This window comes from Hetaerina americana, unplaced genomic scaffold, assembly GCF_022747635.1.
Source record: "Hetaerina americana unplaced genomic scaffold, ioHetAmer1.1.p SCAF_3, whole genome shotgun sequence".
Classification (NCBI taxonomy): Eukaryota; Metazoa; Arthropoda; class Insecta; order Odonata; family Calopterygidae; genus Hetaerina; species Hetaerina americana.
Window position 1 is genome coordinate 86,896,270 of NW_027286874.1, and position 14,196 is coordinate 86,910,465.

At 38.9% G+C, this 14,196-nt stretch overlaps 1 protein-coding gene across 1 annotated transcript in view; it reads right to left on the reverse strand.

The window, feature by feature from the left end:
• Positions 1-32: 32 nt before the first annotated feature.
• Positions 33-14,196, reverse strand: part of LOC139690452 (aminopeptidase N-like) — a 93,308-nt gene continuing 79,144 nt past the window's right edge. The window contains exons 10-15 of the mRNA XM_071587907.1: positions 12,653-12,939; positions 7,552-7,787; positions 5,020-5,187; positions 1,233-1,376; positions 807-888; positions 33-281 (exon numbers count right to left, since the gene is read on the reverse strand). Coding sequence (XP_071444008.1) covers positions 129-281; positions 807-888; positions 1,233-1,376; positions 5,020-5,187; positions 7,552-7,787; positions 12,653-12,939 — 1,070 coding nt within the window. The 3' untranslated portion in view covers positions 33-128. The remainder of the gene's footprint in view (positions 282-806; positions 889-1,232; positions 1,377-5,019; positions 5,188-7,551; positions 7,788-12,652; positions 12,940-14,196) is intronic.

Consider the following 14,196-nt stretch of genomic DNA (forward strand, 5'->3'; position numbering starts at 1 on the left):
TATTAAAAAATTCAATTGACCTATTATTTATTTAAAAATAGGTAATTTATTTTTAGAATGAAGAAAAGTAATCAATACACAATGCTTACAAAATGGTTAGTGTTTCAGGGATTTTGTTCAAAGCTTAATTAACGTTTTGAATGGCTCTCAACCCATTTCTTCATTTCCTCAAAACTTCTTTCCATCCACAATACATTTGCTGCTACCTTTTCAATACTCTGCTGAAATGTTCTTCCCGTAGAACCCAAATTACCTTGCTGCTCCTTCCAGAACGTCTTCACCTGTATAAACGAAAGTAACACAAGATTCATGAGTTTTATTTAGTAAAAAGAAATTTAATTCATGATGTCAATATTTTTTCTTTAAGTAGCCAGAATTTGTAATTTCATGAGTGCTTTCACGTACCTAACAAAGTTTTAGAGCTAGATATGATACTTTGATTCTTAGTGTTTTTTTTATTATTAGGCTGGTGACTTGAATCATATGGATCTCGCAAAAAATATATTAACTTGTGAGCTACCATAAAAGAAGCTGTCTATAAATGATGAGAAAGTTAGAAAAGCGATGCTACAAAGTAAACAATGTGATGTGTCGTAATAAAAGAATAAATTTCGAAGTATATATAATTTGAAAATTCTATAATACACCCGCATTGATTGATACAGGTTGTTTTATTTTCCATTTCTCATGAAATTTCATTGCAGATATATATTAAGGGTACATTCATCGTTTACTTTCAAATCAATTACATTCTAAGAATTTCACGAACTATTTAAGTAAGTATACCGTGTTTATGACATAATTACCTGGTTTAATTGGGCCTCTGTATTCATAGAAGAAGTTGCAGCAGCAATCATACTTGCAACTCTTGAAAATGCCAGTCCGTAGCTGAAAAAAATATGCCAATATTTCAAAAGTTCATTTCGATAAAAAATAATATAGTGACAAAAACATTGCTCGTCCTAACTTGGTCAGAAGAAATGCTTATATCACTGAAGTTGATAACACACTTCCGCCCATCATAATTAGTTATAACTTCTAAACGTACGAGTACATGCTTGGATTTCAGACATATAACAGCAACGCGTTTTGAGTGATACATAGTAAAAGCAAAAAATACAAGCCACAAAAATCAAAAAATAACACAAAATACAAAAAATTACAAAATATCAATTTCACCGTGATTCTCCATCATAAGTATGACGACAAAAAAGTGAACCAAATAAACTTACTAGCTCAAAAGTTGATTCCAGTTATTTCTCAAAAAATCAAAGGCAATTTGACTTCCCAAAGGGTTGTTTGCAACAGCAGCAAACGCTCTGCTACCATCTTGTTTTCTTATTCCAGAACTGCTATCCAAAACTCCAGCCATATACCTAAAAAAAATTCATAACATTTAATAGATCATTAACTGCAAACCCACTCGTCCACGGAAAAAAATCAGACACACAATAGAATATATAGCGTTGCACTGTTTGAATTTGTGAAATGATTAAATTTTCAGAGCTTGGGAAATTTTTCCGGAATATCTATTGAGTAACATGTTTAAGATAAAAAAAAGGTATTGCGGTAGAGAATTCAAATGAATTTAAGTAAAACCTCGCCTGTAAATTGCACCAAAAATTCTTTAAGATCTATTAATTAACTTGCTCTTATCTAGGGTTCGTATTTATGCCATGGAAGCATAATTTATTTTTTAAGTCATTAATAATAAATAAATTTGCCTGTTTCGTAGATTTCGAAAAAGCTTTTGATAGAGTGAACTGGGAAAAACTAATGAATATATTGCAGAAAATAGGAATATATTGGAGGGAAAGGAGGCTAATCCGCAACCTGTACATGTCTCAGACTGCTCAGGTGCGGGTGGGAAACGGGGGGTCCGGATGGGCAGTGTTAGGAAGAGGTGTAAGGCAGGGTTGCCCATTATCACCGTTGCTCTTCAACCTCTATGCAGAGGAACTGATCAAAGAGGCATGGGAAGAACTGGAGGTAGGAATGAAAGTGGGCGGGGAATTCGTAAAATCAGTTAGGTTTGCGGATGACCAAGCTTTAGTTTGTCAGTCAGCCAAGGGGTTGCAAGCATTGCTTAGTGAATTGGAAATTCAGTGCGACAGGTATGGGATGAAAATCAATATTAATAAAACAAAGATTATGCGATTTTCTAGAAAGAAAAAGGCCAAGCTTAACATTAAAATAGGACGGCAAAAACTAGAGCAGGTAGAACAGTTTACGTATCTCGGTAGTGTCTTGGACCAACACGGTAAAAGTACTAGGGACGTAAGGAGGAGAATTGCGCTGGGAAAAGAGGCTTTCACAAGGAGGAGGGAGTTGATGACAGGGACTTTGAGTAAGGATGTTAAGAAAAGACTCGTAAAAACTTTGATATGGAGCGTAGCTATGTACGGTGCGGAAACGTGGTCATTGAAGCAGGAGGATAGACGTAGACTGGAGGCTTTTGAAATGTGGATGTGGAGAAGAGTGGAGAAGGTGAAATGGACATAGAAGAAAACAAATGAGGAAGTACTTGGTTTGGTGGGCGAAGAGGAGGGGTTTGTTGGGAGAAATCCTATGGAGGCAGGAAAAGTGGATGAAGGGGGCCGGCTATTGACCGGCAGCGGGATGTTGAAGACTGTAATTGAGGGGAGAATGTTAGGCAAACGAGGAAAGGGAAGGAACAGGATAGGGATGTTGGACGGGATGAAGGGAGGAAGAAAGTACTCAGAGATGAAGAGGGACCTGATGTAGAGTGGGATGATGGATTTTGTGTTTTGTTAGGAGTAATTAAATGCTTGTATGATAGTTGTGTCCATCCAAAAACCTATCTTAACCGGTAGATTACCTTAAAAAAATAATAATAAATAATTAATGTGAATTATTTCACTGCCGTCCCATTCGTAGGTGCCAACATCTCACAGAAAGCATTTTCATTGCAAAATTATTTCGTCAAATTTGCCCCGCGGCAATACATTGGGAACTTTCATACGATGGTTGTATAATAACAAATGATCATGCTTTTTAACACTGTAGTTATCTTTATATACTATATTCCCCAAATTTTGATAGTTTCCAAATGAGTGCACAGTTGCACTTGCCCTACATTTTTCCTCATTCTTCTCAGACATATTGGAAGCAATTTTTTTGAAAGGTCCTTCAAAATCGCCTCAGCAGTCTTTTGATGACGTAAAACGCTTTCCACGAATATTTTTATTCACATAAGAAAAAGTCACATGTCTGGACTATAGGAAGGATGGGGAACACACGACGCATTGATTTTCGCGAGACATTCAGCGATGTACAACCGTACAGTTGAAAGATGCATTGGCGATGCACAACCGTTCATTATTGTTATATGTAGTATTCAGCCTGTTGCTTGAAATGTGGACTTTTGCCATGTACAGTTCAGCCATATATTGTATGCTCTATTAACAGTTGGGTGTGCTGTTGCGACATGCAGATAAAACATTTTCTGAGCATTGAAAAATATGATGTGACCATGACTTTTCAACAACTTTGGCTTATAATGCAGATTGGTTTTAGTAATGCCGGAGATTTCGACACAGAGCTTTTCGGTTTGCTCTCAAGATCCAAGTGATGTAGCCAAGTTTCATCCGCAGTGATACCTGTGACAGACACTCCTCTCCCTGTAACATCAACTTCAAACGCGAGCAAACCTAAACGCGAACGTACTGTTGTTCGGGTAATGGAACCCACCACGCACAAACGAGTCTCATGTAGTTTTTTCCGTAACCAACGTGTTAGTGGCACCAAATTAAAACTAAAATATTTGAGATATTGCTCTTAACGTTATCCGTTGATCTTCTTTCGTTAAGGCAGCAGAGGTGTTAGGGTTTACTTCCGTAAGGGCAGTTATTGTAGCTCAACTGCCTTTTAAACTGACTACTCTCTTTATGCACTAAAAACCATTTTTTGTACTATGGGAAATAAATACCCTCCATAAGCATCCTGTAGGGTTAGATTGGACTCATTTATCAGACAAATGTTTCAGGCGAGAGGCAAAATTTCAATGTAGCGTATTGCTCGTCGTGTGCTACCTCAATCATTGACGCAGGTAAACTGAACCTCACAAATTACAACCGTAGCTGCCGACGTAATACTCGAGTCAAATCAATGAAACTTGTTCCAAATATACATGTAAATTACACATTAGACTAAAAATAAAACAAAATTAGACTGTTTCATAGTAAATTATGTGAATTAAAATTTTGTGATCATTCTTAATATGAACAGCAATCCTAGAATTAATATTTCACATCTACTCCAATTCATTTTTTTCATAATTATACTAACAGAACACCGATGTGCCTGTTCCCAGAGAATATTATTTCTAACCTAATGATGAAAGCATTCAACATACGAAAACCATACAGGAATTCACTATATTAAATTAATTGCATCGCTATAAAATTCGGAAGAAATATTTAGAATGCATGGTAGGGAATACGTGTAGTTAAATAAAGGGGTTTCATAATGGAGAGGGGTTTGAAGGATTCCGTTATGTGGGGCGAGGGTTTTAACTGCATATGTGTGGGGTATTCCTGTGGAGCATATATAGTGTGTGTTCAGTGTGCATTGTAATGTGTCCGCGTTACTTTCATAAACTGTTTGAATACTCGCTTTATTCCAAGAATTGATGATAAATACCAAATAATCTTTCATTGCCCTTACAGAAAGGGTTTATTCGCCCTTGCGCTGGGCCACCCCAAATCCACAAGAGAAAGTACTTATCTACATCCTAAGGTAAGATACATAATTATCATGTATTCATACCTAAGTAGTCACCTTCTAAAATTCATCTCTATATACTCAAATTATCCAAATTTTATTTTTCACCACATGAAATAAAACACCGAGACCGGAAAAATTCCAATAATAAAGAGACTTCAACCACGCCTTATCCGAGCAATTGTTGGACTAAGAACTTATCCAAGTCAGGATTTGCCGGCACGGTTTCTCTTCTCGGCACCAGATGCACTTGACGGAAGAACTAGACTCACTCACTTTTTCAGCAGGGGTATCTCTTGGGTGCAGCCCAGCGAGTCGAGGAGTACGTCCCTCTGCGTGCCGACGTTCGTCGAGAGGTAGCGCTGCCACGCGTACTCCCACTCCTTCGTCGACCCATGCTTGATTCCCGTGCAGTACACCACCCTGCGAAGGTCGGGCGGGATCCTCCATTGGGCGCGGGATGTCGACGATGGATGCCATGAAAGCGAAAGTAAAATATTGGGGGATCAGTCTAACGATCGGTCGAACGTGAATCCGTGCTAAGGAGCGTTAGGCACGCACGAGTATGCAATGCGTCGTTGGCTTCAACTTGAGGAGGGACGTTTTCCTGACGAAATCACTCTCTTTCTTCAAGCGAGAGATCTCTAGAAGAGCCTCGACGTCAAGTTTCACCAGGTTTTATCTTAAATGCCTTCACATGTTAGGAGAAAAGATTTCATGGCCCAAACATCCTTTCCATTCGATGAGAAATGGAGAGATCGAAGAGATTGCCGATGTAAACTCTCCAGGGATTTCGAACTCCCGAGGTTGTGTGTGTATGTGTGTGTTTGGGAGGAGGAGAGACGCAAAGATGGGGAGAAGTTCGGAAAATCCAGCGTGACATCACTCTCATTTTACAGCGAACGGGAGGAACATCGCTGCAGTGTGAGATCGCAAATCGAACTAGTAGCGCTGCCATTAGGCATAAATGGATCCTTTCCTGAGTTCGCGCTGTCGACAGTTGAGGATACAGCTCACCCCGAACTAAAGGCTGAAGGCGTGTGCCAATTCGAAAGTAAGGGGGAATATTTTTTTCCATTGCCACCATTCGGTCTCTCAACAATGACGGTCGTGCATAAAATCGATTCATATAATGGTATTTTCCATAGGTAGCACCCGGAATATGAACCTAGGACTCTTTGGTCTGAATGAGGCTCCGCCAAATATTGTCGGTGCGGAAATTATATACGCTCGGGTATGATCAATTGGAGAAATAGCGAGTCTTGACTTCAGAAGAGATTCTCTCTCGAGAAATTGAGTCAGTCGATCTCAAAACGAACCACTTCACCTTTTAACTTAGCATTCTATTCTGTGTTTGTCTATTGAAAATTATTTTTTTTTCGTCGACTGAAAATTGTCATACAGGGAGGAGGACGTCTAAAATAGCACGTCATTCGGGCTATTCGTCGTTTTGTCTTATTTTTCTCTCTTGTTACCGCTGAAGTATTCGCCGGAAATGTTAACATTATCCAGCATTATATATTGATTCATGACTGTAAAAATATCAAAATTGTTTCCATGTTATTTTGCGAGTTGATTCATTTCCGAAAGTACGAGTGTTTCTCCCTGGTTCCGTATGAAGCTACATGGCTAATGAATGCTCTTCATATTCGCATCGAGTCGAGATTGACAAACATGCGAGTTCCTTAATCTTATAGAACGCTCCGGATTTTACAGCGATTTTTATGTGGAAGTTGACATTTGACCTCTTATGGAGTGGGGTGAGCGAGAGGCTTGTGAGGAGATCTTACACGGTCCCCCTTACCAAAGCTATCGACGATTACTATGAAACATTAATATAATATTGAAAATTTAAATTTAAAATACCAACACGCAGAAGAAGTCAGCGAAAGGGTTATTCGATGCATTTGGTCATCGTCTTTCGCACACGATCGTTGTAATGTTTCAACATCGAGTGAATGTAATATCTGCGCCGGTAATCGGCTGCTATAACACCGGGACAGGTTGGATTTTATGAAATCGATCATGGTTCAGGTTTTTGAAGATAATTCATACTAAGAGTAAAATTTTACAGTGCATCGTTAAACTACATTTGGTGTTACGCAGATCCTCATATCAAAGTGCATTTGAGGTGACGAAAAATAAAAAAATTCTACAGTTACATAACTTTTGATGCATTTGGATGAAGAAATTAATAAATATTATTTTTTAGACAGCAGCAATCGAAAATATTATTCCGCGCGGCTACTACTTTCTGAGTAAGGTGGAATTTTAAATTACTGTGGCACTTAGACGTGTCTATCTCCCTCTAGTTAACCAAGCTTCAAGAAAAGTTCATTCATTTAATTTTATTAACACATGCAGGGTATGTATGTATCCTGGGGAAGAAGTTGAACCTCATCAAACCCAACGGGTAAAAATGAATTTTTAGCCATCTCCACTAATACGTACCAGTATCTTATTCTTACACAACCCAATTCGGGCAATGCTTCGTTGAAACAGGGTTGTGTAATAAAAACATATTAAGAGAAGTGGGTAAGAAGTCATTTTTACCCATATATTCGTAATTTACATCCAAGTGGCCGTCAAGTCTGTTGATCTCATCAAGTCCTCAAGCCCCGTGCTTTTTATTAGAGTTGGTCCCGTAAAATGGAAAGGTTTTAGCGGAGCAAGTTTTCGGTTGGATGACGGTTTCGGAACTCTTCTTGGATCCTTCAGTCGTAGCTTAAAGGGTTAATGTACCACAAGAGTCGTGTAACAATGAAAATAACAACCAACGCTGCCTCTTGAGAATTCTTTCTGACTTACTTCGAAGTCGAATTGCGAAACTGCGCCTTCCTCATCGCTCCGCCCGAAGACTCAGCCATCCACTGCGCGTAGCGGGCGGTCGCCTCGCGGACGCAGTCGTTGTCGTCCCAGTGGCAGGCCCACTTGAGGCCCGAGGCCCTCTTAAGGGCGTCGATGTGTTCGCCCTCGCCGCTCGCCGTCGACTCGCCCCAACCCACGGCATCGATCAGTTTGCGTGAGATGCTGAGCATGACTCCCTGCGAAAGAGAACGTTAGGAAATCGGGAAACAGCAGGGTGTGCTCACCTCGAGAGAAGACAGGCATAACGTGGACGGTGTTTTATTGTCATAAAATAGTTCAACCGTTTATAGTAGGTTTAGGATGGACACAAATTGAACACCACTACATTTCTTCACCTCACCTAACAAGTTAAATCCTGACATCTTATATAACATTGAACTGTTCTTCAATTCCAGATCCACTTCAATTCCTTCCTTCATTTCATCAAACATTCCTATCCTTATACTACCTCTATCAGACCTTCCTAACGTCCTCGCCTCTATCACAGCCATCAACATATCATCACCAATCAAAATCCCATGCATCCACCTTTCTTGCCTCCTGTGGATTTCTCCCGGTAGAAGGATATCAGGTATCCCGGTAGAAGATGCTCCATAGTCTAAATAGTGCCCCAAAATGAAGAGGATTATCTATCTATCCACCCTTACCTACTTCATCGTTTTTTTCGTTTCCGACCAATTTAACATTCTCATAAATCTCCCGTATGTGCTTATCATCTAGCCTCAACGGCCAGATTACCTTGCAGTACAAAACTACATTCTACAACAGTTCACACTGGTCTTTTGTTAACATTCTAATCATGCGTGGGTATATGGGTAAGCCCACGTTACTCGGTCACTGTGACCACACGACATGGGGGACAGTGACCGAGTAATGAGCACAGTTCCTCGGCATTTTGCACATTCGGTCGTCGAACTTTGAGATGAATTGAAAAAACTGTAATTGGTCAAAACTGACTGCAAAATTAGCAAAATGTGCAAATTTTTATTTCGAAGGCTTATTTTTAGCCCCGTGAGGACAAAATTCAGTCACATAAGAAAAATGTTGAATGCAGTACAGAGGTTTCATTTTTGCTTTTTTAAATAACTTACTACATTTGAGCTACACTCTCCTGAGACTTAAAAACTGAAATGTGGCCAAATAATTGAAAATTATTACTCTGTCCATATTTTTGCATGCCCATTTTGCACGACAAAGTTGCTAAACCCTTTTCACGTGCGATTTGTCGCAGATTATTTTCAATTTATTGGTTAGGGTATTATTTTGAAATCAGGTTAGGGCATTTCTTTATCGTAAGTAAATTTTTAATCGCAAAGTATTTGATTCATAAGGCCATTTTCATAATTGATAGGCTTCAAAATTTTATTCACCAAGTAACATCCTTGGGAGTTTTTCATGTTTGAATATACTGCCTTAAAAATGAAGTAAAACGTTTTTCTTTCCAAATGTGATGGTTTGACGCTCTAATTTGTGGTCATTCATGATCACTAAATAAATAAAGCTTATTATTTTTTCACACAAAAACTTTATAAAACTACTGGTTTCGACACATCGGTGACATCATCGGGTAATGCCCTGATGATGTCGCCAATGCGTCGAAACCGGTAGTATTATAATTTTTTTGTGCCAAAAAACACCAAGTTTTATTCATTCATTTTTTCTTTCTGTTTGCCCTTATTTATTCCGTCATTTTTGACGGGCTATATATTCCAGATTGTATATAAAATTAAAGGTTTGATATCGAGTTTCATTGAGTTTGACGTGGGATCAAAAACATCTTTATTTTTGGTCAGGAGATGCTCGACGGCCTAATCCTTCCTTCCAAAATTTGTTATAGCACAAACATGGCTATGGAATGGATATGGCAGGGATGACTATGCAATCACTGAAAATGGAATAATATGATTCATTCTAAATGTATCAAAAGAAGTCATTCACATACTATTATCACTAATGTTGGAATTAATCATAGTATCTAACAAATTAACATGCAGTGACAATATAGAATAGGGTACCGGTAGGTACTGCTTTAACCACAGCAATCACTAAGTTACAATTGACCCAAAGCTTGGTTTAATAGGGTTGTTAGAGGATTCTGATACCTGAGAAGTAAAACAATTACTATTTGAGCACCATATCCCATCTATTGGAGCAAAGGATCATCGCAATACGCACTTAATTCACTTATAACATTCGGCAGGTAAAAATCACAACCAATTCAAATTACCTACCCAGTAAACTTTCCCTTTGTAGAAGATCGTCACCTTTAAAATGAGAAAAAACTTAACTCAACGTTGAATCTCGAGCAAGCAAGTGAAAAACGGTTGAAGTAATAGTTATACATTAATAATAATACATAATAATGATAATTTTATAAAAACTGTGACCTAGAATTGTAGAAAAGATGAGAATTTTTACGGATCCGTTTGGCTTGCTCATTGAAAAACGCGAGAAGATTCTCTTCACTTCAATCTGAGATGCATTAGGCAGTCAGTATCAGTTTTTTTCAAAATTCAAAACGATTCACACCATGATTTTTGAATTTTTACCAACTTTGAGCTCCGATGTGTAGGTATGCTTACACTAAAGAAAGAGTTCGTCGACAACAAGACGAACGACCGCATGGAGGAATGGAATTAATAGTCGAAGGAATTCTTTCTCTTCCCAACTTTTAATAAAGAGAGTGAACCTAAATATTAACCAACACAGGACTCCATTTTAGTGGCATACACGGTTAAAAAATAATCAGTCCAGCCATAATGTTAAACCTACTCCCAAACCGACAATTTAACTCCTATTTCTACGTCCCGCATACGGGAGCTGTGCGCGGTTAGATATCGATTTACGGCATTAGGAATGACGATGATCCGACAGTAACCCCAGATTGTACAATGTCTACCAAAGCTCCCTGGCTTCATCCGACATCAGCAATATTTTCTTTCGTTAATTAGGCCTCATTTAGCTAGTACATGGGATGCTGATGAAGTTGAATTGATTTCCAAATTAGATCGCGCGTAGCGTAGAGGACCTGCGTGTGTAAAACGTTTTTATGATAAACTGCGTAGCGTATCAAGATTATAAGGGGAACTAGATTGGAAATTACTCACGAACGTTAAACGAATGTTAAATTACTGATTAAATCCCGTAAATTGCAATGAGATCTCTTTAACGATGATGTCGAAAATGTATTATTTACCTCATCTCACTACGGTAGGAGAGCTCACGTCAATAAAATGAGAGAGATTAAGTGCAGGACAGATAAATTTAAGATTTCATTTTCCCACAAAACGATAATGGATCAGAATAGCACTAATAGACCGCGCTAGGAGGAAAAACTATTTTTCTGTTCTCATTCTGAGTAGCCTCTTATGTTTCCTCTTTATCTCATCCATCTATAATTATAGTCCTTCTTGTTATTTCCAGCTCCTCTCGCATGTGCAGAGAAGCATAGCTCACTTAGATGCCGTGGCGCATGTAGCAGTAGCAATAATCATCTACATTACTTGTATAATTGAAAAAAATGTTGTTCTAACGATTAATAAAAATTGTACATGTTGCACGCCTAAAGTGTAATAACCCCCGACCCACACCTGGCTTGCAGAGCACCATGGGGACCATGGATAGATATTAAGAATCCAATTGTGCGAGGCTACCAAAATACGACGAGAAACCATGGAGTGACCGCCGTGGACAAGGGAAAATTTCATGTTGCTGAAACTGAGATTTGCTACGATAGTATTCAACAAGAGCCTTTCAACTGACGACTGTCTGCAAGGAATGAGTTTGCGCTGAGTTTGATCTGTACACAAAATATCTCCCCTTCCATTTTTCATTGCACGCCGAACCTCGATTTAAATGATTTAATTCAAGGTATAGAGCATCGTTTATGATAGTCGGATAAACAAAACAGATGCATGAGAGAAGGAAAAATAGTCTGAGAGAGAAAGGGATAGAGCGAAAAGGTCATGGGTGAATGTGGTTGAAGTTACCCTTAAGAGAAGAAATATTAAAGGAAGTCTCATGAACAGAAGAGCACACCCGAAACATTGTGCGACTGAAAAGTAGGCGAAAAAAATATGCAAGTGTATGACAGTATGGAAGGAAGTAGCATGTTCTCAGTTGAAACCTAAAATCGGGGTTTTTGGACTCGGCCTACCGCGAAAGGGAACGGCTTGAAGGGTACATATGGATATTGGGAAGGGAAGGAAGGGAAATGGCTGACACACACTTATCAATTCTCCCGTCTTATCTCCGATCTGCAGTTTATTGTCATTGTTTTCATTGATTTTCTCCATTGATTTCGAACGAGAGAGACCCATTCGTTCCACGGCAGGAGGGAGTATCGTCAAAGCTGCCCCGCCAATACACTCCTCCTTTATCTATATTCCAACTGTGTGAAATTCCTGCTCATTGGTCGGCATCCTCCCCCCCTTTTCTGAGCTTCTCATATATGATTTTGATTTGAACTATCCTTACTCTAAGCAAAGATATTATTTTATTATTTGTTCTACATGTTCAAGTTCTACATTTGGCAACTCTACCCAAAAACATCCATGACAAATAAGTGGCGAGTAGTTTTATCGGATGAGGAGAAAGTTTAATTTAAATTAATATGAAGTATACCTAATATCGCGTGCACGAGATCCCCTTTGGGCATGGGTTCGCTTAAACCTTGGTAACTCGGCCCCTGTGAAGCCTGGTGACCATCCAGCATCGGATTTCTATGGACACGCGGACCGCCTGAAGCGGTCGGTAAGGGAAGATACAAACATTTAAAAAAATAATAACCGAATTTTTGAAGACCACGTCAAAATGACAAAAAATGACAAGCGACCACAACCGAGGCCACGATGATGGACATGGGAAAATATTTGCGGAGATAGGGAAGCGACGAGTCCGATTTTTTTTAATACGGGGCGAAATGCGGGATTTCGCATGATCTGACGAGCCGCGTCTAGAACGGCGACCCAGGGTTTAGCAAATTTAAATCGAATTCCAAATGTGATACCCGGCCGTGAGAATCCCTGCGTTGGGTACTCACCTTGAATTGCTCGTACACGGACGAATTAACGACCATGAGATCCAGATACTTGATTGCTCGGAATGCAGACGCCCAGGGCAGGTAGTCGGTGCCGTTCTGGAGGGAGAGGCAGAGGTCAAGGGCCAAGGCATACGGCAAGAGACCGGCCCTTGCCAAGTTTAGCGCGTCATCTAACAGTTGAGACTTGGTGATGGGGGGGATGACCACGGTTCCAGTCCCGGCCTGGTCTTGGAGTTGGCTCCTGATCAGATTCCAATTTTCGTGGTCGTAGTTGACGCGATAGAAACCTGCAGGGATGGGAATTAAATGCATTCGCATTGTAAAAATCTCTTGAACGTCACGATTCGATGAAAAACAAAAACCCAATAAAGGCACTCGGATTTGTGCCGTACGTCTGCGTTTGAAATGAACGAGTCGAGTTATATCCGCATTACCTATTTGCGTCTGAGAACTCAAGTGGCAAAAAACCAGATGCTCGAGATGTGAGTGCATAGCGATACGAAACATTGCAGTCGCTTCGTATTCTTAATAATACTGAGAATTCCAAGTACATGAGCAAGAGAATTAGAGAAACGCTTCAACAGAGACAAATATCGATGTTATTATTCCTGAGAACCATTTCATATTATTCCTGAGAAAACATTTCATACTTTTCAGAAATCTCAATGAAGGGAGATTCAATAGCATGAAAGTTAAAAGGTTGGTAAAATCATATACATTTGCTCAATAAACGTTGAAATCATACTCCAGAAAATTGTATAAATTAACCGATAAACTTCCAGTAAAATTTTTGTAAGAAGACTTTTCAATTTATTTTTAGTTTCTAGAGTTAGCCATTTACTTTACAGTTTGGAGGCGATTTTAACTTAATAATTCTCAGGTCACTATGAATTGAACGAGTCTAGAATGCCTACGAATTAATCTCATAGTGTAAGAATTTCGGATTTCGGAGTGATATTTTTCATGGATGTAAATTGCAACGGTATAATTAATTAAAGGTCAGTGTGGAAAATGCTGTATTTGTAAGTATGAGCTTATCACGAAAAATTAATTAATAAAATATCAAACACCTCGTGGCTATTTAGTTGCTAAAAGAATCGATCCGGAGAAAAATAAAAGAAATGATTTGAGAAAGAATCTAGCATAGTCCACTATTTTATTATTTTTATCTCCCACAAAACCATTGTAAAATATTTATCGCTAAATCTGTGTGCCGGTGAAAACATCATTAGCAGTACGTCGGTACACCATGCGCTTTTACGGTGTCTCTGTGCGACCCCGACCTGTATAGACGGGGTTTGGAAATATTAAGAAACTAAACTCTAGTTTTACAAGTTTTCTTCGATGATTCTCGAGGGTTCATCGTTACACGTTTTAATGGCTAATATCTGCTACATTCCTGCAAAGTAAAATTATTAAAATAAAGAGAATTTCCTTGCCCGGATAAATTAAAATAACAAAAATAGTTTTTGAGACATGACAAAATTTCCATCAAATTCCAAAACGTTCAACTTTCAACTGTAAATTTTGATGGTATTAAATCC